Below are 26,992 nucleotides of genomic sequence, written 5' to 3'. Positions count from 1 at the left end.
CAAGATGTCTCTGGTACTCCGTGGTTCAAGTTCTATCAATGGACCGACCACTCAAAAGCAAAATTCATCCAACCCTGCGGACAAAAGATGGTGGTCAGGTATACAAATGTACACCTAACAGCTTGACTCTGAACAGTTTAGTTTAGAGCACTCCAGATCCTCAAATACTACAAGAATTTCCTTCATACAAATAGGCTACCAGAAAGATGCATGCTTTACAGTGGAAGAGATTATTTTGCTGGTATAGCTCATGAGAAACAGTGTGCCCTGGTCTCCATTTATTTGTAGAAGGCCTTTGACTCTGGCGCTTTCTGTTTCACCTTTTAGAAAGGATTAACTTTGGCCCACTTTATTCCAGTGCTGTTTGCAGGTCCATGGGCCAGGGGCCGGATCAATGGAGCACTATCTGCACCATTTATCATTGAGAAGGGCACTGGACAAGAATCACCCCTCCGTTTCTCTGTGACAATGGAACCTCTAACAGAATGGCTCTAACAGGACGCACAATTACAGGGGTCCTAATGGTCCACAGCAAGAGAGGACAGAATATCATTATATGCTGATGACCCTGCAAAGTCCCTGGAGGGGGACCCCTGCACTCTGGACCCAGTCAGGGCCTGCCACCAGTGCACATTGTACTGTGATGAGAGCCCTCTCCCGCACGACGGGGGCCTTTGTTACACCACTGAGGATTTTATTGGGCCTCTCACTGTATATGTTTAGACACGTATGTGACAGTAAGCAGATATAGGATTTGTATGCAACACCATTAATTAACCATTTTAAACAGGACAAGGAGTGTTGGAGATCCTTAACACTTAATGTGGTGGGTAGAGTGACTTTATTCAAGATGCGCTCTTTCACACAGATACTTTACATCCTCTAAAATTTCCCATATGAAATTCCATCCTCCTTTTTCAAAACACCGCAGTCATCAATATTAAGGTTTCTATGGGCTGGTAAGGAACCCCTGTCCTCGTTCAAGAAGTGTGTCCTGCCAACATGAGGGGGTTGTAGTCCTAGCAGCTTTTCAGGTATACTGTTGGGCGAGTCAGATCACACTTATAAATGACTGACTATTCTCAGACTGAGAGGATCCTATGGTGGGAGCGGAACAATAATGTGTAGAACCATATGGCTTAATTTACAGTACACGTACACACACACACACACATTTGGTTCCAGTCCCCTGCCACGAGTATGACCCTGGCCTGCTGACTCCATGTATGTCGCTGGATTAAATGGGAAGGGTCCTGACTGCCAAAAAGCCACTGTTGGGGATGAGGTTTACATGGATTAGACACATGGCAAAGCTAGCGGGCTTTTGAGGGTGGGATCCTCTTAGCATTTCCAGACTCAGGACGTATTTGTGAGGGAGTCATATTCGACGTTCTCCTATTTGGTGGACATGTACAATATGTGTCATATGCAGTTCTATTGCAACTTGTAATTACATTACATGCTGCACTGAGGAGACACTGACCTCTCAGAATATAATCCTTTGGAGGCACAAATTACTCTATCATTCATAGAGGGTAAGGGCATCCCTAGATCATCCCGCTGATTGGTAGTTAACACTTCTAACCCCTTGGTGACATTGTGCGACAGGTGGGTACAGGCTCTCAGCTCTTTAGATGATGCAGATTGGGTAGCAGCAGGGATGGCACTTTGATTCTTGACTATCTCCATGAGATTGCGACTCATTCACTTAAAGTACTTTAATAGAGTATACAGTAGGCAATCTAGGCTTAGCTAAATGAAATCTTGCACCATTTGTAAATTTGAGCAGAGCACCTTTCATCATACAGTGTGGACATGCCCAAACATGAAGCAATACTGGACACGCATGTTATAATAAGTCCAAAGCACTTTGTAGTTCTTCAGTAATGTTTAATAATACACAATCAGCTTTTCAGTCAAAGAACCTCTCTTACATCCAAATCTAAACAGAATCTTTATGAGTATTAAACTGACAGGAACATTCCATTAGAAGAGGAAGGGGACAGGGGAAGGAAAATGGATGAGGGAAAGTAGTAAGATAATATACACACTTGTTCGACCCATAGGTCAAGTAATTACAACACATCTCCTTTTTAACCATGAAAGCAGTTCAGACAATATACCTGTAAATAAAGAGACAAAGTAACAACCATAGTTACAGTAGTAACTAACCATAATGGTTTATAACAGTTTAAGACGAGAACAACAAATATCAAATATTAAGGTAGCATTAGTAGATTTTGAAATCTTTGTGCCATACAGGTATTTTCTTTTTTCTTTTAATATTTTCTACTCCATGCATATTCATGTTTGATTTCATCTGATCTTGTGCAAATTGAGTCGAGATTGAGTTGTGTGTCTCATTTCTAAGTTTGGAGATTTTGTCCATTCTCCAGGTCTGGCCATTCTCTAAGGTGAGAACATTTTCCCCACTCTGGACACCCTCTATGGTTTGGAGAAATGGCTATTCCCTTTTATCGTATTTTCAGGAATTGTGACTTTCACCCATTATCCCTTGGTAAAATTTGAGAACGGTATGCAGTTATGTTCGTCAAATCGTTGTTTAAATTTGTTCTGATGTTTTTGGATCTTTTCCATTATCTGTTCCCTAGAGACTGCTGTTTGTTCTTTGTTTTTAAGCCAAGAAGCAGATAGTTTTGTTTTAGGTTGTCTTCCTTTAAGTGAAACAAAAGGTGATACCCTGTAATGGAGTTAGGGGTGGTGCGATATGTCCATATGGTTTCTTGAGGAGCTCTGTCAATGGGAATATGAGTTATTTCTGCCCTTTGCATGCACTCTTTGATCATGCGGTTCATGCGTTCCACCAATCCATTAGCCCTAGGACAGTAAAGGGCAGTTTACATCTGTTTTGTGGATAATTTTTCTAAGAATGCCTGCATTTGGTGTGACGTGAACTGTACCTCATTGTCTGTTATTAGTATGTCTGGGATTCCCTCCTCAAAGAACGTATCTTCCAAAAATTTAATGAGTGTACTTGTTGTGATATAATGAACACACTTAGTTATAACCCATCTTGTGTGGTAATCTATTAGTACTAGTACTAGTATGAATCGTTCTCTGAGAGATTTGTAGATTAGTGGTACAATTATATCAAGAGCTACTTGTGACCATGGTTTATTTGGAGTTTGGACTGGTGAGAGTGGGGGTTTCCGTGTACTTAGGATTTTGTCACTGTTAACACAGTCTCTACATTTTGTTAACTAATTCTTCAACAATGGTGTCCATGTGAGGCCACCAATAGTCTTCTCTTTTTCTTTTTTTTTGTTAGTATGCGTCCCAAATGTCCCTCATGGGCTAGCCTGGTTATCTTTTCCCTTGTGGCTTGGGGAGGTATAATTTTATTTCCCCTACAAATAAATTTTCCATTATCACTTAATTCCATCCTCACTTCCCAGTAATTACTTATGTGGTCAGGTAATTTGCTCTTAAGTGTAGGCCAACCTTCATGTATGTAGGAATAGAGACTTTTTAGTTCATTATCATTTTCCATACTCTGCTCCCATTCTTTAGACCCTGCGCTTGACAAAGTTATCTCTAATACCATGTCCTCTGGAGTTTATTCTAACCCTTGATCTTGTCCCTCCAGAGGATTTCCGAGATAGATGATCTGCAACTTTGTTTTGTGATCCTGGTAAATATAGTACTTTGAAATTGTACCCTTCTAGTCCCAGCATCCACCAAGAAATTCTGAGTGAAGTACTTTCTGATCCTTTTATTGAGAAAGCATGTACTAAGGGTTTGTGGTCTGATCTTATGGTGAAAGGGATCCCCTATAAAAAAATAAAATGAAGTGTCTTACTGACCAGTAGAAGGCTAATGCTTCTTTTTCCACCACTGAGTAACTACTTTTGGGCCCCTTTAAGAACTTTTGATGCAAATGCAATAATATGTTCTGTCCCATTCTCTCTTTGTGTGAGCATGGTCCCTAGCCCTTTGTTACTGGCATCTGTGGTCAAATAGGTGGACTTGTTAGGGTCAAACCTTCCCAGTGGTGGAGCATTAATTATGGCTGTTTTATATCATTAAATGCTTTTTGACACATCTCCTCCCACAGAAATGTTTTACTTTTATTGAGTTGGTTACGTAAGGGTTCCACAACACTGGCCAAACCTCCCACAAATTTAGAGTAGAATTCAGCAAGTCCGAGGAAGGACTTCAAATCATCTTTGTCGGTGGGTACTGGTGCCTCACTAGATCAATCTTAGGTTTAATGCCCTCTTGTGATATTTTGTGGCCTAAATACTCTACAGAGGTTACCCCAATTCAACTTTTTCAATGGTTAATCCTGACTCTTAATTTCTTAAATACTGCCCTGAGAGTTTTGTTATTTTCCTCAATGTCCTTCCCAAAAATTAAGATATCGTCTTGGAAACAGATGGTTTTGGAAATGTCCTGTAGTAAGTGTTGCAGTATTCTTTGGAAAGCAACTGCGGCTGAAGCCAAACCAAATGGCGTTTTTTTTGTATTGAAATGCTCCTAATGGGGTTACAAATGAAGTTAAATGTCTGAAGGGGGGTCTAATTCCACTTGGTGGTAGGCTGAAGAAAGATCCAGCACACTAAAATAAGAAGCTTTGTCTATTAGTGTGAGGATTTCATGTATCCGTGGTAATGGATGACGATCTACCCATATGTTGTTTTTCAAGTCCCTGAGGTCAACACATAGCCTAATATGGCCCTTAGTGGGCTTGTGGGCAATTACAATCGGAGCCACCACTCTGAGCATTCTTTTGGTTCAATTACATTGAGCTCAAGTAACCCGTCCAGCTCTTCCTTGAGTGGGTTATGAAGAAGATGGGGAATCGGTCTAACATTTTGCACAACTGGAGTTACTTTAAATTTAAGTTTAATGTGATGTTGGTATTTTTTTAATAATCCTAATTTATCTGAGAATACTTCAGGGAATTCAATGCAAACCTCCTCTCCACACATTGAAGGGTTTACAAGGAAAGGATTGGGACTATTGGGGTCTAATGTTATGCCCAAGTTTTTTTAATGCTTCCATCCCAGAAGATTTGACCCCCCTATTGGTGATGTATACATCCCCTACTGTGCTCCTATTTTTTAAACAGATTCTCATTTTGACCTTACCCTCTAGCAGTGTGGCATCTCCATTGTACCCCCCAGATTTAATGCCTGGTGGTTCTAGTAAGTATTTGCTATTGGGAAGCATTGCATCACGTTTTTCCTTGTCCATTAAGGTGCATGGATAACATGAATCTACAAATACTGTTACTGGTTCATTGTCTAATAAAATTTCACATGATGGAAACTTCACGTTTTTGCTCTCATCAGATTCTTGAAACACAAACTTAACTTCCTCTAGAGGGTTAGATTCTACTGTATGCACCTGTTTGTTATATACGTTCCTTCACACCCTGGCGAAGTGTCCTTTCTTGCCACATTTTCTGCATATGGACGTTCTGGCTTGGCAGTGCATGTAGTTTGTGAGATGACCTATGTTACCACAACAAAATCTTTTTGTTTTCTCATTCATCGCTGGTTGTTGGTAAAACCCATCAATTTTATTGGTATTTTGTTTATGAAGTTCATCAGCTTTATATGAGGTTGGACTTCCCAGTTTCTTTACCACATTCACTTCTATAGGAGATGATGTTTGTTTGTCAGAATTCACTCTCATCTCTTTCATACACTCTGCTGTGTGTTCTATCCCAACTGCCGCATCAATAGATTGTTTCAAATCTAAGTTCTGTGTGAGTTGTTTCTCCTGTACCTTAGGATTGTTGGTACACCTGACCAATTGACCACAAATTAAAGAATCTGTTAAAGAGTCAAACTCACACAGATTGGATAATCCTCCCAATGCAGCAATATAAGCTGTTACTTTTTCATTTTTGCCTTGCGCCCTCATGAAAAATTTGTGCCTTTCTATGACCACATTTTTTTTTTTCCAAAATGATCTTGTAGTTCGTACAAAGCAGCCTGATAAACATCCATTTTGATCTTCTTCCGCTTCTCCATCCTCCTCAGTTTGCGTTATATTTTCATAAATTTTCTTTCCCTCTATTCCCAAATTGTGTAGTAGGATATGCTGTTTCCTTAATGGTGTGAATGTTTCTCCCCCTATGGCAATTAAATATGATTATGTTTAGTCCACTGTTTCCAAGGCAGAATTGGTTCTCCTTCTTCGTTCAGAAAAAGTGGGGACTGGGACATACTTGTTGCTGCCATATTGAACAGTACAAACTTAATTAACTATAGAGTGTATTAAGAGGGTAGGTAGTTAGCTGAAATCACTTATGTGATGCTTTTGCTAGGAATCTGGAGCTATAGAATTCGTTTTTCCAATGCTTGTTTGTATAGAGAGCCTAATAGATGTACTTGGCAGTCCTTTTTCAGTTTCCACAGAAGAAAGTTGTGGGACTAGCTGTTTTTGACTTTCACTTAAAAACAAGGCGTGTTCAGTACAAAAACCACCCCTGTGATGCACAATGGGTGTGTAAAAACATGGAGTCCCAGAGTCTCTCAAGGATACTATTCCGAGAAAACTGTGGCGATACTGCAGCTTCCAGTAAGTACTATGTTTGGATTGATATTTCTTAACATACAAACTTGTGCTGAAATAGATAAATTCAAACTTCCCTTGCTACCGTTATGGTCTTAGAATGCCGCACGTCTGTTAAAATATTTGCCTCAGGCGACGCTTGCCATGGAATTCTGTCGGTGAAGGGAACAGCGCTAAGAGGAGTCTGACATTTAACCCTTCAATGTACCAATGTTTGACAAGTTGCTGAATTATGGCACTTTAGCTACAATAAAAGTCAAAGGTTGGAAAATGCTTGCACCGAACGTTTCCTGGTCACTCAGCTTTCACAGCAGTACTGATAATAAAGTGCTCTGTTACATAAGGAAAACCACATGCTGTTTAAATTAAAAGCACATGCAGCTTTACAATAATCTTCCTAGCTAAGCTATTTCATAATGTCACAGTAATTTATGCTTTATAATGAGCCATTTCAATTGAGCACTTGCTGCTCTAAAGTTTTAATTATTAGCAACTCTCCGACAGTTTGAAGTAGTATCCAAAAATAAATGTTTATTTTCCCTCAGCAGTTACTTGAGTGGTGACAGGAAATGTGCCACACGGACAGAAATGCTGAGCAATAAACATGAAATGCTTTTAATTAACTCCAATCCCTAGTAATATGCGATCGCTGGAGTCAATTACAAAATTGTGTACAGGCTACAGGTTTCTTGAGAAACACAGGGCAGCAAATACATTATTAGGAAGTTAGTATTTGGAGAAAAGTGCCCTTAGGGAAATTATGGCAAACAGTAGAAATTGACTTACAGTTGCTTGAAGAGTTTGTAGTTGCCAAATAGTTAGGTGTACTGACTTTTTACCATTTAAAGATGGTTCTGCCTTAAAAATTGATAAGTCCTGAAGAGTCAGATTGGTGTGATACAGATAATCTTCCTGACGCTTTCTCCTTCAGTTGTAATGATGAATGTAGACTACTGACTGAGTACAGTAAGTAGGGGGTGATGGTGTTGCTGTCCCCTCACAGCTCCTCATCGTCAGTGTTATAATAAGTCTAAAGCACTTTGTAGTTCTTCAGTAATGTTGAATAAAACACCATTAGCTTTTCAGTCAAAGAACCTCTGTCACATTCAAATCTAAAGAGAATCTCTATGAGTATTAAACTGACAGGAACATTCCATTAGAATGGGAGGGAGAGGGGGAAAGGAAAATGGATGAGGGAAAGTAGTGAGAGAGCGTTGCTTATATAATCAATATTAACATGAAATGCTTATGAACTAATGTATAATAATGCGGCATAGAAAATGTATTAATGTGTTTTGTTAAAACGTGCGCTTGAAATGTGCCCACGGGGAGTGGCCACCAATGTATACGGGGACTAATAAAACCGATTAATGATTATGAAATGTTTACTAAAATGTGATTTTATACTAATATTGAAAAGGTATATGTTAGACTTTTGCTAATCACTAGGCCTTAGTTAGCATGAGTCGAGGCCTAGATGCCTGGCTCTCATATTAAATGTATTTTTCTAACGTGCATTATGCTGACTTACTAAAGGACATGAACTCTTGTTTTTCCAAAGCTAGAAGCTGAATGTAACTGTAGTAGATCCGTTCTCATGAAATTCGACTTGCTGGTAGAAACATTTTAGCTGAGTGCAACAGTGTAGAATAACGTTAGGTACAAGGTCGCCTAAACCGCTGGAACCACTGACAGAATATGTGCAAAAGAGCACGAGAGGATGAAATCATACCGGACATTCTCCCCGCTGAAGACGTCAATCATAAGGACCAATAAAATACATGAGAACTGTTATGGGGTGAGAAATTCGATGTGCTAATGTAATGTTAATTGGGTAGAGATAGTGGGGTGCAACCCCTTAGCCAATTAGATTTTAGGGGATTGTACAACGAAAAAGGGATAAAAACTTATGACACGGGGATTCACTTATATGGGTTAGGGAAATGCTACTGATATGATCCAGAAACTTTGTCACTTTGCTTGGTGACTTGCTGATTTACTTAGAACCATTCTTGTCCTTGGATTGCCCATTTATACTTTACCTCCTTATAAGGGAAGTACCCCTTTTGCCCTTCCTGCCTGAGCTGAGTTCCTGACTGATGGCGAATCGACTGATGTCCTGAGGACGAAGACTGAACCTGAGTGCTGACCCAAGTGGAGAATAACTATGACAATGAAATTGTAGTTGTCTGTTTTTCCTTTCTAGGTACCAACTGCTATCTTTTGACAGAGACCATAGCTAGATGTTTTCCAAATTGGTGTTACTAAATTGTTTTGCATGAAGCCCAACATGCCAATGCTAATTAGAGGTTAGGATAGGAGTTCACTAGACTGACGCAAATAGGCAAATGACTGAATCTATGCTTTGTTTAACTAACGCGTTAATGATACTCTGCTGAGGGATAACCTATGTTGACGCCGTGTTATGTTCTAATAATTGTGATTCTTGCTTTGATGAAGTCTTATTCGAGTTGCCAGATTATGACAATGTTGATGAGCGTTTTGCTACTGAGATAAAAAAAATTGCTATTAGAATTGTAATCAATAGGGAATAAATATCACTAAACCTTACCAAACTGGTGTGGTTATTCGTGACTGAAAGGTCATGGTGTTTTCTGAGTTTTATTAATGTCACTGACTAAGGTGAATTGCATTGTTATAGTAAATATTGATGACATTATTGACGTATTAATTATTATTTTGAATAGCTATCTCGTCCTAAGGTGTCTTCTATCAGGGTCAAAAGATTCATTGGCATAAAATGAGTCCCAATGTGCATAAATTAATCATAGAGGGACGCATTAACAGTTCTGGTAGCAGAGGACGGTTTGGCCCTTTGGGGCCCTAGGACGGAGAATTACTGTTTTAAATTGTTTTCTGAGATAATGCAAAACGGAGGTATGTGTTTCTAAATTCCCCAGAATCTCGGAGCCTGTCTAAGTGAGTTGGGTATGTTCTCGCCATTTTAGTATGTATGGTATAGAATTTGTGCTTGCTCAGCTTATGCATATTGCAGGTGATTTGTGAAGTTTGTGTGAACTTAGGTCAGGTCATGTTGTTTTAGTAGGAGTGGGCGTACTCCGCAGTATGAGAGTAGGGAAGTCGGCGAACTTCATGTGAGTGTGGCGCTTTGTGCTCAAAATTACCCATGTGGTTGTTGGTGATGTACGGACCCGTCGTGGTCTAAGACTCCGGAGTATATTGACAAGTGTAGGAGACACTTGGGTTTATGTTGTAATGCGGTTTAATAGGTCAATCGGGTTGGGCGTGGTTGACAAGTCGAGTTTGAGTCAATTGTGTGAGTGAAATCTTCGATGGAGATTTGGCAAGTTCTAAAGTGCATTAGAACAAACCTTTGACAAGTCGAGAGTAGGATTTGCGTGTCAAATTCTGCTTGCGTATGCGGGAGCTGAGAAGGAGAGAGTAGCGGCCGAGGCTACAAGTGAAATCTCTGTAAAGTTCTGAAGCAAATGTGTTGCCCTTCCTGTAGTAATCCGGCAAATTTGAGTTTTTGTGATTAAAGGTGCTCGCAATACTTTGCATTAGTTTGGTGTAAATCCAGTGTAAGGAGGACAAGCCGCAAGACTTTGTCAGCCGTAGTGTGTGTGAATGTGACGTCAGTGGTGCTGCGCTGGGATAGGTCAGTTGCCGAGAGGGGTCGCGCACGGATTGGCAGCCATCCGTGAGAGGCAATAGGTTGAGAAAGGTGGGTGAAGAGTGTTCTGGGACTTAGTCACTTCCTGATTAGATAAAAAAAAAAAAAAGACGCAAAAATGAAGTTTTTCAAGGCTTTGAGGAGTGCTTTGAAGGGAGATACATATATTATGGCGAGTGAAGGGGAGGGTGTAGCGCTGTGTCTTTGTATGAAAAAGTGGTGCAAATTAACAGAGAAAGAGGGATGTTTAGCGTTTCCTGAGCATGGAACGTTTAATACAAGAATTTTAGAGAATTTATGGTGGATGTTAAGTGTTCAAAAGCCGCCTCCGAGTCCAGCTCAGTATGAGGCATTAGCCGCCTGGGATTTAATGGCCATACGACAAAGACAGCAAAGACTTGAAAGGAGAATATAAAGAACAGAAAAGACTCTAGCTGAGGCTAGGTGGGACAATGAGAGCAGGATGTGGAGGAGAGGAATAGTTGACGGACTCAAATTGTTTCCGGCAATAACACAAGAAGATGAGGCGCAGGGAAAGAAATCCACCTGTAAGACAGACAAGGGCTTTAGTAAGACAAAAGAGACGCAGAGATCTTGGGTGGTAGACAAAGATGATGCAGATGATGAAGAGTTTCTCAATCATTTGTTACATGATCGCCCGCCACCGTATGCAATAAATGACACTGCTCTGAGCACTAGTGCGGGTCCTGAGGTTTCGACACAGAGTAAGGGTGTCTTGAGTACAGTGCAGACAAGTGATACAGTTTTGATACAGAATGGTGTCAGCGTACCCACTGCACCAGACACACAGATACAGTTGCAACCTCCGCTGATACAGAGGATTTATCCAGACGTCCCAGTACTAGAAACAACTACGAGTCTGATGGTGCCGCCTGATCCGATATACACGAGATCAAAGCTAGTGCAGATTGAGCCAACTCCACAATTGCTGCCGCAGCAACAAATGGTACTGTGTTACAATCCAGTTGCAAAACCGCAGTCAGTACCTGCAGCAGCCACAGTTAGTCAAGCTTTGGGTGTTAGTGCTCCACGGGGTTTGGGGCCTGGTCAGACCCCAGCTGCGAGATCATTGCCGATTACTGTTGGTCCACCAGTACCGCTGTATGCGCAGGATAAACCTGGCGTGTGTGATCAGGGAATAATGACCCAAGAGGCAATAAGAGGGGGGTTCACAGGAACTCCCCAGGTAATGACACCAAGAGAACAAGCAGCAGAAGGACTCAGGTCCTTGTTAGACCTTAGTCCGATTGGGGCTCTTTTGGAGGCAATGAGGCAAGCAGGGTTAAGTGTACTACCCCCACAGACAATGAGTGCAAATGCGTTGCAGACACCATTGATACAGTCAGGAAATATTTTGTTGCAAGGCTTTTCCGTGCAACAGCTGAATGAATGGTTAGGAAATACCAACGCTTCACCAACTACTGCAGCGACCGCAGAAAGGTCAGAGAGGGATGAATACTTGAATTTTGTAAGACTGGGTGTGGAAGCTGCAGAACTAGTGGAAGGAACCATGGTGGTGAACACATTAGAGTCATACACAGAAGCAGAATTGAGGTATCTGTGCCCCAAAATCACTAAAGAAGTGGGCAAGGTGCACCAGAAGTTGGCAAACCTGGCAGACAAATACGACATAGACATTGAGAATACTAAACATTTGAAAAGAAGCTACAGATTAGACTTTGATTCTAAAGATTTTGATCACATGAGGTCTACCGGAATGAAAGTGCATCTCAAAGAACTATTGCAAAGTGCGCAAATCTGGGGAGCCTTAGAGAAGTGGGAAGGCAGATGGGCAAAGAAAAGAGATAAAGAAAAGGGTGACGGTCCAGCACCAAAGTAGGCTAAAGCCGCACCGGACACGGGGACAATAAAGATGTTACCAATGAGAGAAACAGCTGGAGGTGTTCTAGTCCATGTAGCTTGGTCTAGGGGTGATATTTTGTCATTCACAAATGATTATCCCAGGTTGAGGGAGAAGCCGATTGAATGGTATCAGCAGACGGACAGGTTTGTGAACCTTGCGAAATGTCTTTGGGAGGACTTGAATACCCTGTTTGAGATTATAGTTCTACCTGACTTATGGCATGAGTGCAAGAGAGGTGTGGATTGGCGGACACAGGAACCGGCAAGGGATAAGGTGACTGGAGCACCATCTGAGGAGGTGATGAAGTATTATCATAAAGTGATTGAGTTTTTGAAACAGAAGGTGTCAGGCATGTTTCAGACACAGCCAAGAGGTTGAGGTTTTGTGAACCGCGGTCCAGACTTGAATACTGTTGTGGTTCAAAATGATGTGCAGGGGATGAAGAAGGTGTCACCATGTCACTCATGTGGGGGCATGGGGCATTGGAAGCGTGAATGCCCAATGGTGGTGCGGGATGGTGTCGTTCAACAAAACAATGATGTTGGTACATTTCAAAATGTGTAGGGTCCAAAATTAAGGGGACAAAATCGGAACTTCCAGAATAACATGGTTCAGGTGCAGAGGTTACAGTCCATGCAGCAGATGCAAATGCCGCGTGTTCAACCAGCACAGATGCAACAGGTGCAACAGCAGAGTCCCATGGTACCTAGACAAATGCAAGTGCCTTTAGCTCCAATGGGACAGCAACAGGTAATGCTTCCTCAACAGGTCACAGGCCAAATGATGAGTAAAAATAACATAGTGCAGCAGTTCCCATTGCGTGGTGAGGATGTAAAAAACGATGAATGGTCGGATGATTGTTCAGACAGTGAGAAGTGCAGGCTTGCAGCGTCCCTAGAGGTAGATCAGAGAGGTCCCTATGTAGGGGGAAAAGTGATGGGTCACAAGGTTTAATTCCTGGTTGACACAGGAGTTACACGCTCTACAGTCAGAAGTGCAGAGGTTCTGAAATTGCCACATTCAGGGCGTACCATAAGAGTGGTAGGAGTAGCAAATCAGTTCCTGACAAATCCGATAACAGACCCGGTCCAAGTTGAGATTGGCAACTTTCAGGGATTACATAAATTTGTAGTCTGTGATTCGAGTCCCTACTGGGAAGAGACTTGCTGTGCAAGACGAGGTGTTCAATTACCTGTTCCAATGAAGGGATTGAAGTGCAGACAAACAGTGATGATGAAGGGGGACGATGATCCGCTTATAGAACTAGAGACGGAGACCGCAAATGAGGAATACCCTTTGATAACCATATTCCCGATGTTTACAGTGAATGACTTACCAGCTGAGTTGCAGGGAACAGTGACAGAGAAGGTGTGGGACCTGACAGGAAAAGAAGTGGGACTGATAAAAGGAGTAGAACCAGTCAAAGTACAGGTAAAGCCAAATGCAGTGTTTCCACAGATACCGCAGTACCACATGACACAAGATGTTCTGATCCTGGTAGCACAGATAATTGCGGACTTTGTGAAATAAGGGGTTTTGAAAGAAGCGCTGAGTAGCCTGTGTAAGTCACCAGTAATGGGTTTGAAAAAGCCTTGTGGGAAGGTTCGAATTGTGCCGGACTTGAGGAAAACAAATGAGATTGTGGTAAAGAGTTTCCCCATAATGCCAAATCCGGCAGTGATTATGTTTCAAGTTCCGTGTGATGCAGAGTGGTTCACAGTTGTGGACCTATCACAAGCATTCTTTTCGGTACCTCTTCATGAGGATAGCCAATTTCTCTTTAGTTTCAAATTCCTGGATAAGGTGTACAGTTGGTGCTGAATTCCTCAAGGGTTTTCTGAATCACCTTCCATCTTTAATCAGATACTGAAGAAGGATTTGGAGTCATTAGAGCTGCCTTTTAGTTTGACACTAGTGCAGTACATGGATGATTTGTTAATTGCGTCCAGGACAAAAGACGACTGCAGGTATGACACAATTGCATTGTTGAACCATTTTGGAAAGAATGGACATAAAGTGTCCCCAAAGAAGCTGCAATACTGTCAGAAAGAGGTGAAGTACTTAGGTCACTTGATTGAAAAGGGCTCCAGAAGAATATCCAAAGAGAGGGTGACAGCCATACTGCAGATGAATCCCCCGACAACCACGAGAGATGTCAGGATGTTTTTGGGAATGGTGGGCTACTGTCATCAGTGGATTCCCAACTTCTCGATTATCTCTAAACCATTAGTGAAGTTGACAGGTAAAGAAGTTCAGGATGACCCGGGTACCATAACCATGTCCGAGAAAGAAATGGAGGCATTCAAGGAATTGAGGGAGTGTATGTGCAGGGCACCAGCTTTAGGTATGACTGATTACACGAAGTCTTTTCTACTGTTTTGTCATGAACGTGATGCTTGTTCTTTGTCTGTTCTAACACAGGTCCATGGAGGTGCAAACCACCCAGTAGCATATTTTTCAGCTACTTTGGACCCAGTCGCAGCAGCCTTACCAGGTTGTTTGCGTGCAGTTGCAGCAGTTGGTCAGATCCTCACTCAGTGTGAAGGCATGGTGATAGGACATCCCTTAACAGTAATGGTTCCACATTCAGTTGAAATTTTGTTAACCCGAACAAAGATGCAACACTTGACAAATGCTAGGCTAACCAAATATGAAACAATCATACTCAGGTCGCCAAACGTTTCTCTCAAGAGATGTACTGTATTGAACCCGGTAACTTTACTTCCTATTGAAAATGCTGAGATTAATAATGCTGAGGAAGTAGAACATGATTGTCTTGAGGTAACAGAACTATGCACCAAACCAAGACCTGACATTAAAGATACCCAATTAGAAGAAAATGACTACATTATGTTTGTTGATGGTTCATGCTTGAGAGACTCATTGGGAGTACTGAGAGCTGGTTATGCCGTGTGTACTATCACCGGTATTCTAGAAGCTTCCTGGCTCGAAAGAGTGTACTCTGCACAAGTGGCTGAATTAATTGCCCTTACAAAGGCATGCCACGCAGCTGAAAACCTGAAAGTCACTATCTATACTGACAGGAGATACGGATTTGGAATTGTGCATGATTTTGGCCAGTTATGGTCACAGAGGGGTTTCATGACCTCTTCTGGTTCACCAGTGAAAAATGGTGAGAAAATTAAGGATGTGTTGCATGCGATTCAGTTACCTCTTGAAATTGCTGTGGTGAAATGCAATGCTCATGTTAAATCACAAGACTTTGTGTCAATGGGAAACGGTTCTGCAGATCAAGTCGCAAGGTTTTGCGCATTGAACTGTTTATCGTTCAAAGATCAGTGGGAATTGTTACCTGAAATTGAAAATGAAATGAAATATGTTTGCACTTTGCATTAAGGGTGGTTGACACATTAGATGAGCTGAAATCACTGCAGGGCCGTGCTAGCAGAGAGGAAAAACATTACTGGCAGAGAATGCAATGTGTACAGAGGTCTGATGACTTGTGGGTCTCAGAGGAGGGAAAAATGGTTTTGCCAAACAGTCTTTTGTCACAGTTTGCAAGGTTTTACCATGGTCAAGCACATCTTCGGAGAGATGCAATGATCAGGCTGTTTAAAATCGATTGGTTCAATCCGAAATTCAGACAAGCTGCAGAGATTATCTGTCACAGGTGCATCATCTGTCAGCAGATGAATGCGGGAAAAGGAACTGTGGTATATTTGAGCCACATAGGGAGAGCTGGAGGTCCGTTTAGCAAGATGCAAATGGATTTTATTGAGATGCCTGTGTGTGGAGGCTTGAGGTACGTGTTGGTGATTGTGTGTGTTTTCAGTCACTGGATTGAAGCTTACTGTACACGTAGAAATGACAGCCACACAGTAGCAAAGCTGTTGCTCAGGGAGTTGATACCACGTTTAGGATTCCCGATCCCGACAATGATGTGATTAAGCTCTTGTGTGCCGCACTGAACATTGAGCAGAAGCTGCATTATAGCTATCCCCCTGAAGCATCAGGACTAGTGGAGCAAATGAATGGTACCTTGAAGTCGAGAATGGCAAAAATGTGCGCAGCTACCAATATGAAATGGCCAGATGCATTGACCTTAGTACTGATGTCAATGAGAAACACACCTAACAAGAAGAACAAGAAGACAGGACTATCTCCCAATGAAATTCTAATGGGTCGAGCTATGAGGTTGCCCGCAGTACCTGCAAATGTTCTTGTGAATATCACGGATGATATGGTGTTGGACTACTGAAGGGTCTGACTGATGTGGTCCGCTCTTTTTCTCACAAGGTGGAGGCTACTACACTGCCACCGATAAGTGACCCAGCACACACTCTGAAGGCCGGTGACTGGGTTGTTGTTAAGAAGCACGTGAGAAAGTCTTGTTTGGAGCCGCGTTGGAAGGGGCCATATCAAGTAATATTGACAACAACTACAGCTGTGAAATGTGCAGGCGTTCCAAACTGGATACATGCCAGTCACACAAAGAAGGTGACGTGTCCAACTGAGGACGGCTTAGTCACTCAAAGTGAGTTCCAGAGGGGTGACGGTGAGCCTATCTCAGTTGAGGCAGCAGGGGAACCGACACAGAGAGGGGTTCTCCTAGAAGCAGACGGATTTGGGTTTGAACTCGAGCCTGCAACAGACCCTGAAGACGAAGGAGAAGGGTCAGAGGGAAGTCAAAGTGTTCTGACTCCTCCTGAGCCGCTTGCAGGTCCATCAAGAGAAAACACCATAGCACAAGAGGAGGGTGCTGTTCAACATCCTGAAAGGCCAAGCAGAAAGAAAACACATAAAGGAGATAACTGGCCGAAGTCACGCGCTGCAGGAGGGAAAGTGGTCCCTGGTGATACAATAGAGGAAGAAATCGACACAACCAGAAAAGAGGATCTCAGTGAAGGAGAGTTGCAGAGTGAACTCAGACTGAAAAGAGAAAGAGTCGCAAACAGAAGGTATGCAGGTCCTGAATGGGCGTATGCAACATCAGCTGAATGGCAACAAGAATTCTTGGCGTTTTGTTTTGATCGGGAGGTACCAGGGCAATACTACGGCACCTGAATTCAACTTTAGAAGGAGACTGTTGAAATTGAATTTAAAATAGAAAGCTGAAAAGCTGAAAAAAGAGACTGATAAAATTACCGGATGTGACACTGAAAACCTGCTTTGACTCTGAAAAAACAGATGTGACAATCTATTAACCTGATTTGACAAAAGGGTCCTGGAGTGAGTGAAATGCTGTAAATACTTGCTGAGAAATAGAGACTTTGCATTGAAGAGAAAAAAAAAAAGAGTTTTATATCGTCCTCAAGTTAATTGTTTGCTTTGTGTTATTCTGCTAGCTGATTCTTAACAGATCATGGGTTACACTAAGAGTAATAGTAATAAGAGTAAGATGTGTGGTTGGTTGAGTACTATAATAGGTATTATATGTGTAATAATAATTATAGGTGTGATTGTGGGAATGCCGTTGGTGGATAAGAAAGTGACTAACAATGCTTCAAATTCTGAGACTGCTACACTAACACCGTGGGAGAAGTTTGCGCAGGATGCAAAATACTTACATGCGGGAACTAACTCAAATGGGGAACTCTCTACTAATGTCTTCTATCGCTTGCTGAATGAGTATGTTGACACAATGGATGCGAGAAATTATGTGTGCACAAAGATTCCTTCCTCAGTTCAAGAAGGGGTGACTTATCATAGTCTGCCCCTAACAAATGAGATTAGCTGTAGTTTGCTATTAACAAGGTTCTATAATCAAGAACATGTGCAATATTTTTACTCTAACCTAGATGTAGTGTTTTCTTTTGTGTCTGTGATTGAGTTTCTAAATAGAGTAGCTAAAGAACACAGCATAAAATTAGTTTGGGGTTTCTTTGAGCCGACACTGACATTTGGGACAGCTTATGCGCACCGCAATAACCTAACTTGCTTACTAACGCCTGTAGAGAAAAGCTTCTTAGATCACACTGATGATAGACGCAAGGCCTTGAAAGAAAGGCTAGAAAGAGGGTTAGAAAAACGCACATATGCAAATGATTATGCTTACACCGCAATAAAGACACAGGGCAAATTAGCTATAGATGCACTGCACGTAGGTAGGCTTTGTATATATAGGTCAAAATCTGAGAATGACACTTTATTTGTGGGAACGAGTGAATGTAGGCATGTGTTTTTGTTTCAGAGTAAGTGGACGTTCATGTTAAATGGACAGGATCCAGCGATCCCTGGGATCTATTATATATGTGGACTTAATGCTTATTACCGTCTCCCTAAGGGATGGTATGGGACATGTTTTTTGGAATAGTTTTCCCAAAGATTTACCATATTGATGACTTAAAGCAAATTCCTAAAATGTATGAATTACAATATACTAGACAAAAGAGAGAGACAGCGGCTGCTGTTGTAGGTGACATATTTGGAGTAATAATTTATTCAGTAGGGGTTATCTTAAACTCTATAAAGATACAGAAGTTGTCTACTATTGTGGATAACATGCTGACAAACTTCACAGGGGCTATACTCCTGATGGACACTGAACTTGCTGCGGAAAGAGCTATGACTCTTCAAAACTGGCTTGCTTTAGACATTCTTTTAGCGAAGAGTGGCGGAGTCTGTAAGATGCTTAACGAGCGCCATTGTTGTGCGTTCATACCGGACAATAGCAAAAAGATTAGAAGTATCCTTACTAACTTAACAAGACACAGTGCAGATTTGAAGGACTTGAAGGAACCTGGAGTTTGGGAGAAGGTTGGGAAAGGAATTACCAGAGTAGAGAATTGGTTTAGTAATATTTGGAATGGGGTTCTTACAAAAATATTAGGGGGTCTATTGATTGTCCTGATTTGTTATTTAGGATTATGGTTATCATGCAAAGTTAATGAAAGAATTAAAAGAAATTTGACAAAACGAAACAAAAGAAATGAAGAGAATGAAAGGGAGAAAATGTTCAATGACATTTGGGAAAGCTCACACAAGGGGCAAGATGTTGAAATGAGGGTTATGAGGAAAGTGAGAGGTTGAAATGGAAAGGTTCGAGTGATGAGCGTCATCAGAGGAGGGACTGAGAGAGCGTAGCTTATATAATCAATATTAACATGAAATGCTTATGAACTAATGTATAATAATGCTGCATAGAAAATGTATTAATGTGTTTTGTTAAAACGTGCGCTTGAAATGTGCCCATGGGGAGTGGCCACCAATGTATACGGGGACTAATAAAACTGATTAATGATTATGAAATGTTTACTAAAATGTGAGTTTATATTAGTATTGAAAAGGTATATGTTAGACTTTTGCTATTAAATCACTAGGCCTTAGTTAGCCGGAGTCGAGGCCTAGCTGCCTGGCTCTCATATTAAATGTATTTTTCTAACGTGCACTGTGCTGACTTACTAAAGGACATGAACTCGTGTTTTTCCAAAGCTAGAAGCTGAATGTAACTGTAGTAGATCCGTTCTCATGAAATTCGACTTGCTGGTAGAAACATTTTAGCTGAGTGCAACAGTGTAGATTAACGTTAGGTACAAGGTCGCCTAAACCGGTACAGACAATGGAACCACTGACAGAAGATGTGCAAAAGAGCACGAGAGGATGAAATCATACCGGACATTCTCCCCCCTGAAGTCGTCAATCATAAGGACCAGTAAAATACATGAGAACTGTTATGGGGTGACAAATTCGATGTGCTAATGTAAAGTTAATTGGGTAGAGATAGTGGGGTGCAACCCCTTAGCCAATTAGATTTTAGGGGAATGTACAACGAAAAAGGGATAAAAACTTATGACACAGGGAGTCACTTAGATGGGTTAGGGAAATGCTATTGATATAATCCAGAAACTTTGTCACTTTGCTTGGTGACATGCTGATTTACTTAGAACCATCCTTGTCCTTAGATTGCCCATTTATACTTTACCTCCTTATGAGGGAAGTACCCCTTTTGCCCTTCCTGCCTGAGCTGAGTTCCTGACTGATGGCGAATCGACTGATGTCCTGAGGACGAAGACCGAACCTGAGTACTGACCCAAGTGGAGGGTAGCTATGACAATGAAATTGTAGTTGTCTGTTTGCTTTTCCTTTCTAGGTACCAACTGCTATCTTTTGACAGAGACCATAGTTAGATGTTTTCCAAATTGGTGTTACTAAATTATTTTGCATAAAGCCCAACATGCCAATGCTAATTAGAGGTTAGGACAGGGGTTCACTAGACTGACACAAATAGACAAATGACTAAATCTATGCTTTGAACTAACGCGTTAATGATACTCTGCTGAGGGATAACCTATGTTGACGCCGTGTTATGTTCTAATAATTGTGATTCTTGCTTTGATCAAGTCTTATTCGAGTTGCCAGATTATGACAATGTTGATGAGCGTTTTGCTATTGAGATTAATAAATTTGCTATTAGAATTGTAATCAATAGGGAATAAATATCACTAAACCTTACCAAACTGGTGTGGTTATTCATGACTGAAAGGTCATGGTGGTTTCTGAGTTTTTTATTAATGTCATTGACTAAGGTGAATTGCATTGTTATAGTAAATATTGATGACATTGACGCATTGATTATGTTGATTAGCTATCTCGTCCTAAGGTGCCTTCAATCAGGGTCAAAAGATTCATTGGCCTAAAACGAGTCCCAATGTGCATAAATTAATCATAGAGGGACGCGTTAACAGTAGTAAGATAATATACACACTGGTTCGACCCATAGGTCAAGTAATTACAACAATGCATCCAGTCGATTCTTAAGGAGGTGGTCGGCAGAACGGTCGTAGCCGACCCCAAAATGGCTCTCCTGGTACTGTGGATGAATGGGTAGCCTGCGCTACCAAACTGCTTGTGGCTATGGGACTTCTGATTGCTAAATTTGATATTGAACGGCATTACAGGGTTCCCCGTATACAAGAGTGGCTGCATGGTATGGATTGGTGTGGCAGGGCAGAGAAACACATTTATAAATAATGGGTTGTCCCCGAAAACAAAGTAGTTTCAGTTTCTGTTTTTATTTAACAGTGTTTGGTTAATTAAAACCATTACTCAAACAATAAACACAAACCATGAGATCATAAAATGCTAAAAGGGACAATTTTAGAGTATGCAAGCTTAATTATGGATTATTACAGGTTTGCCTCCTAACTAATTGTTGCCCCCAAAAACATTGGGGCAGGTGGCTGAATTATCCCTCTACTGAAGGGGTCTAGGCGAGGCACACTTCGTGTCTGGGAATTATTGTGCAGTATCATTTCAAAGGCTCAATGTTGAGCTGTAGGATCATGCCAGTTTTCACATTTGTTCTCTCTCAGAAAAATCTATAAATCAGTGTTATAAAAAGATACTACAGTTAGAGTCAAGATTGACTTACTTTACTTTTGAATATTTTATTCTGAAATTTGAGGTTTTTATGTTATGGTTTATCCTTCGAGGTATCCTGTGCGGCTGAATGAAGAAACAATCATACAATGTGCATATGCCTTATGATATACAGCGCAAGGCTTATACTCACTACAGACTTCACCTTTGCTGTGGTATGTTCAGCATGGCTGGAATGTACCTTCTCTGTGCCATGGTCAATATGGCTGGTGTTCGATCTGTCCTTGCAGCAAGGGATTCATGTTAGAGGTAGAATATATTCGACAGTGAGTAGAGTAGTAACATTATCAAACAGGGGGGGTGAAGGGGATGTTTATTATCAGCCACATCCATCAGGAAATAGAATGATAGGACCGGTTTGTCCTCAATGTGGGCCATTCCTTGATCCAATTTTAGAAGTGTTTTCATAAATTCTATTTGCCTTACACTAAGATTAGATCCAGAGTATTTGAGTGTACTTGTGTGATTATTTAATTGTCATTGACATAAACTATCATCTTTGCTATAAAACAATGTTGCCTTCCTTACTTTGTCTGATTGTTTATGTAGGTCAGAGAGTTACGGTAGAAACGTTTAGTGGGTGTTGACAGGATTCTCCTCATGTTATCAGAGATACAAATAGGACATGCATGAAATGGGATGGGTAGCCATTCGTTGATCAAAACACACAAATTAATATACTTGTCAATGGTTGGTTTTTGCAGGATGCTGACAGTGTTTTATGCATAGATCTAACATCTGGCCCAAAACGGTAAGTTTCCGATCATGTTATGGAGCCGTATTGCAGTATCTTCATGGTTTTGTACTTTAATGAATAATTAGGGTGAATTTATGTTACTAGGCATTTTGTTTTAAATTATGAAATGTAAGACGTCCTTTAACTCCCTAAGCTGGCTGCTTTGCCAGCTCTTCCGATGTGGATTAAAGAGCAAATGTGTATTTGATGACCAGCTGTATTATGTAGTCTAGGACCGGATTGGTGACTTTAGATTGGCCCTTTTGAGTTTAGTACGCAGAAACTCGAAGACGTGCATTACATGACCCGGCACACACCTTGGAGTAGCTGACGTTTGTTTTTTTCATTGAATGACTTGCTTAACAAAAATTGGGATTTGGTTACTAGCAAGTAAAAACCTACATTGAAGTCTACCAGATTCTCTATTTTAAAAAAAACTACTCCTGGTCTCCTCTTTTATGGGCTATATTTCTTAGGTGGGGTAGACAGGCTTTATCACAATACCCACCTCCTCCTGTCTAGAATAAAAACTGGTAAAAGGCAAGCCATGTTTAAAGATTTAAAATAACTGAAAGGTGAGTAGATGGAATTGTCATTTTTTAAGTTCTGGGACAAAAAAACAGAATGTGATTTTTCTCTGGAAGAGAGTGCGTTGCTTGTAAGCCTAATCTGTTTTCAGTCGCTCATTTTCCTTCTACCATTTCGGAAACAGAAGCTAAGTTTGGAAGTGAAGTTGAAGGAGTAGGAAAAAACTTGATTACACAGGACCTCCCAACTAACTTACATTACATATTTTTATCTCCGATAATATTTTAGATATAATTTTAAAGACGTTAGTCCAGACCGTGATCACTATGGCAGACTGGGAAACTAAAAATGTTAGATCCCAGCACACAAATTAAATATTGAAACAGGGTTTTAGAATCGAATAGTTTCTATGTAAATCAGTTTAACTTACCCAAGTACTATGTAGGTTTATCAACTATGTGACAAAATACATTTAAAAATAATTTACTTTTTCAGCGCGTTAATACTTATTAACTTGCTCACCGACACGCTTCAACATCTACATAGATGGTAGGCAGGAATCCTGGTAAATCTGCATAGCTTATTTTTGAACTCTCCAACAAGAATAGTCAAGAAGAACGTGGGAGGGTCACCCACTGTCGCTGGCTGCTATATACCCCCCACTCAGGAGCAACAAGAGTTCCTGAAGAAGGTGGTTTGGGAGATGGTTGAGTTTTCCTTGGGTTCCTTAATCATAGGGAGAGCTCTCAACATTGTTATAAATCCACAGCAGCATCGGCCCTATCTGTGACTATGAGAATATGTGAGGTTTCGATAGAAGGGAGACGGTGGCTGGAAGACTTAATATATGCTTGGGGACACCTACGTCCCCTTGCTGTGGACTACTCACACTTCTCAGCAACCCACCAAACATAGGCTAGAATGGAATCTTTACTCATAGAAGAATAGCTACTAAGTGTAGGGTAGTTGTCCCAGTCCCACAGATGGTCTCAGGTCACAGCCACTGTCCGGCGCCAACACGCTCCTGTCTCACACTCTAGGAACTTCTGGCACTTGAATGATTCCCTCCTAAAAGACCCATTGGTCATCAGCATTGTGAAGAAACATCACAGAATAGTTACTGCATATTAACATGAGGAAGGTGAGCAGGGAGATAGTGTGGGGCATCTCAAAGGTGGTACCTTGTGGCTCATTGATATAAGATGCTACCTGTTTGATAGTAATGAGAAATACAATACTGTCTTGTTTAAAGCTAGACCTCTGCTACCCAGAAGAGAAACCTAAAAACCAAACCCTCCAAGGAGGTCTGGCGACAACTAATGAATGTGAAGTGACACATATGTGCCATTAAGTTTGATCAGGCCATCTATATGGCAGCAAAGCTAAATACGCACATCAATGAAGGGGGCAATTAGGTAAGAAAACTCTTATGCAGCAGGTTCCCAGTGCGTCAAGGCCTGAAGGGAGTAGTTTTGAGGCAAGAGGGGTAAGTGTTACATTATTCCGCCTTGTTGAAAGTGTGTTATATCCTATGGCACTTGTAATAAGACAGACGGAATAGCTGTCACATTTGTGAAGGACTAACTTTCTACCAAACTGTATCATACCCTTTTAGACCAACAGCCCATGCGCCTTCACCACTATTACCAGGCCTTCCAACTTTGCTGTATTGTTGAGTTACTGCAAGGTGAGTTGGACAAACTGTGGTGTTTTATTGATCCACACATAGATATTTGCCAACTAAGGGAGGTCTGGGTGCTAAATACAAATTGATTGAAATCTAAAGTGAAATCAGTTTCCAATGATGCAATTTGCACATTATAACTGTTAGCACTGGTATTCATCCCATATTTTACAGAACTATTCAACACTTCCTTGTCTAGAGGTGTAGTTGCTTGAGAATGGAAAGCAGAATTGGTAGCGCCACTGCTTAAGAAAGTGTAATTGGATAGTTCATTTGAGGATCATCCTGTCAGTACTTCTGCACTAAGGGGATGTCCTAGCATGAATTGTCACCAAGCAGCTATCCGCTTTAGCTTTCCTTGAGGAGTCTAATGTGTTGGACCTTTGGCAGCTGGACCTCCACTGGGGAGGTGTACTGAGCCTGTTTGGCAGCAGCAGTGGATGACTTAAGACACATTCAGGATGCAGATGATGCAGCAGGTGTGATGCTCCTGAATCCATCCATCATGTTTGACACTGTTGATTATTCCACTCATTAAACTAGGCTTGGAGAAGCGGGGATGTCAAGGATAGTGGCCTCATTCCTAGAAGACAGCTGTCAGTCTTTGACCTGGTCATCTTTTCTATCTGCCAGTTTAATCATTCAGTCTGGGGGCACTCATGTCTCCTCTCTTTATTCAGTGCCCTTCAGGGTGTACATCAAGCCACTGGCTGATTTGATTTGATCCCTTGGCTGCTCAACAATATCATATGCAGATGATGCACAACTGATTGTACGTTTTGCTCAGAATGCCTCACAGTTATGGTTTGAGTATGAAACATTCTCTCTACCATTCTGTAGCGGATGAGTAGCAGTTTTGTAAAATAGATCATCAGTGCTATTGATCTGTTAAAACAAATATCACATCAAGATTATTTTTGCCACATCATCTAGGTGTCCTTCTGTCCCTGAAGTGGTGTCTTCATTTTCTTTTCATACACACTATTTGCTAGGAAAAATTACCCCCTTTTTACTAAAATCACTACATGCACAGATCACATTGCCCTGTGTACTGGCAAACATTGACAAGTACAGTAGTCTCTACTTGGTCCTTTTGGAAACTGCTCTTTCTAACTTAGAACTGTTTCAAAGTAGTGCTGTCAAAGTTCTGGGGCGAAAAAAAATGATCATGTGTCATTGGTGAGGCAAAAGGTTTGTTAGCTGCTCATAACACAAGCTGCATCCTGCAACCAGGTGGCTGCCTATATATATATATATATATATGACACCCTTAGGACCAAACATGTGTCTAGGGCAGATAAATGCCCTTGCTTTGCCTCAAGCAGCTATTTATTTCTTTAAAACATTATTTGCCCAAACTGATTGGGGACAAACTCATCATGGCCTTGGAGGTAGGGATACATAGTTTGTCAGTGCTTGATCCTTTCTGGGTACTAGTAAACTTCTTAATGTGACAGCCTGGTGCTCACCTTTGGTCTGACTAATAATAATTATGTGACATCACTAGTGCTGGAGCATTTTCATCTTTCACAGGAATCAGTGCTCATTGAGGTCAATGGGTCTTTGGACCCATCATAGAGTGTGGTAGAGCAATACAAGAAAATTTCAATACAAACTAATTGGATTACACAGTATGACCAATACAAGGAAAACTCCAGTCAGGAATAAAATTAAAGGATTTATTACAAGCTCAAACTCAAAGTCATGGAGACAATTCTCAAGACAGAGTTATAAAGATACAATATCACCAAGGGTTGACAAAGGCGACGACACAGATTCAGGTGACCTAGCATTAATCAAACTTGCCATTCAATAAAGATAACACATAACATCAACAAAATGATGTGATGGATGGAGAACAAGCATTGCTCAGTTTTAACAAGCGTTAATATAATTCAAATCATCAAAGTTCAATTTCGCTGGGCACAGGGATACCCTATAGTTTAACCAATCGGGAAAACGCGTGGAGCGGAATATATACGGGCAGAAGCTAAAAAGCGCAAAGGGACAAAAAGAATTTGGAAAAAGAAAATCTCGGCTATCAGCACACTAATGTGGGCAAAAGGTTAATAAACAGAGTAAAGCATCAGCATGTCAGAAGCTCAGTCAAGAGACTTCTTCTTTGGGCTAGGGGGAAATCTGGAAGTCTTAGCATAACATTTCAAAGGGGCAGGAGTAGAGAGTGCAATACCACTCAGAGTCCAAGGGGTTTAGATGACAGGGTAAAGGGCTAAAAGGATTCTTCTCGGGGCTCCAGGGATTCTTCTCAAAGTCCAGATGGGTATCAATATTTTTAAGTTCATGCGGCAATCTGATTCATCAGGGCGACAATTCATTTTATGTTGATTGGGCATCATCCAATAGCAATCAATCATATGTCTCCAGGTTGAAACAACCTCATCTTTTCTCAGGTCTGTCATAAGTACAGCATCTGTCCATGTGGGTCCGTGTAAATTGAAACAAATGTTTAAATTACCGGTCCACAGTCCAGGATGTTCCACATCCAAGGTGAATTCTTACAATTCTCAATGTGTAAAACAATAGATTCCTATTACCAAACTAGTCTTCTCATAGGAACGAAGTCTGAGAGGACAGTTCACGTTAACAGAATGACTTAAC

The 26,992-nt window shown here is 41.1% G+C and overlaps 1 protein-coding gene across 1 annotated transcript in view; it reads left to right on the top strand.

Moving 5' to 3' along the window:
• SETDB2 (SET domain bifurcated histone lysine methyltransferase 2) overlaps positions 1-26,992 on the top strand; it is a 1,110,478-nt gene that overhangs the window by 937,289 nt on the left and 146,197 nt on the right. Inside the window, exon 30 of the mRNA XM_069203525.1 lies at positions 22,130-22,176. Coding sequence (XP_069059626.1) covers positions 22,130-22,176 — 47 coding nt within the window. The remainder of the gene's footprint in view (positions 1-22,129; positions 22,177-26,992) is intronic.

Source organism: Pleurodeles waltl, chromosome 8 (genome assembly GCF_031143425.1).
Source record: "Pleurodeles waltl isolate 20211129_DDA chromosome 8, aPleWal1.hap1.20221129, whole genome shotgun sequence".
Lineage (NCBI taxonomy): Eukaryota > Metazoa > Chordata > Amphibia > Caudata > Salamandridae > Pleurodeles > Pleurodeles waltl.
Note: the sequence above shows the minus strand (reverse complement) of the source record. Positions and strands in the feature narration are given on the sequence as shown.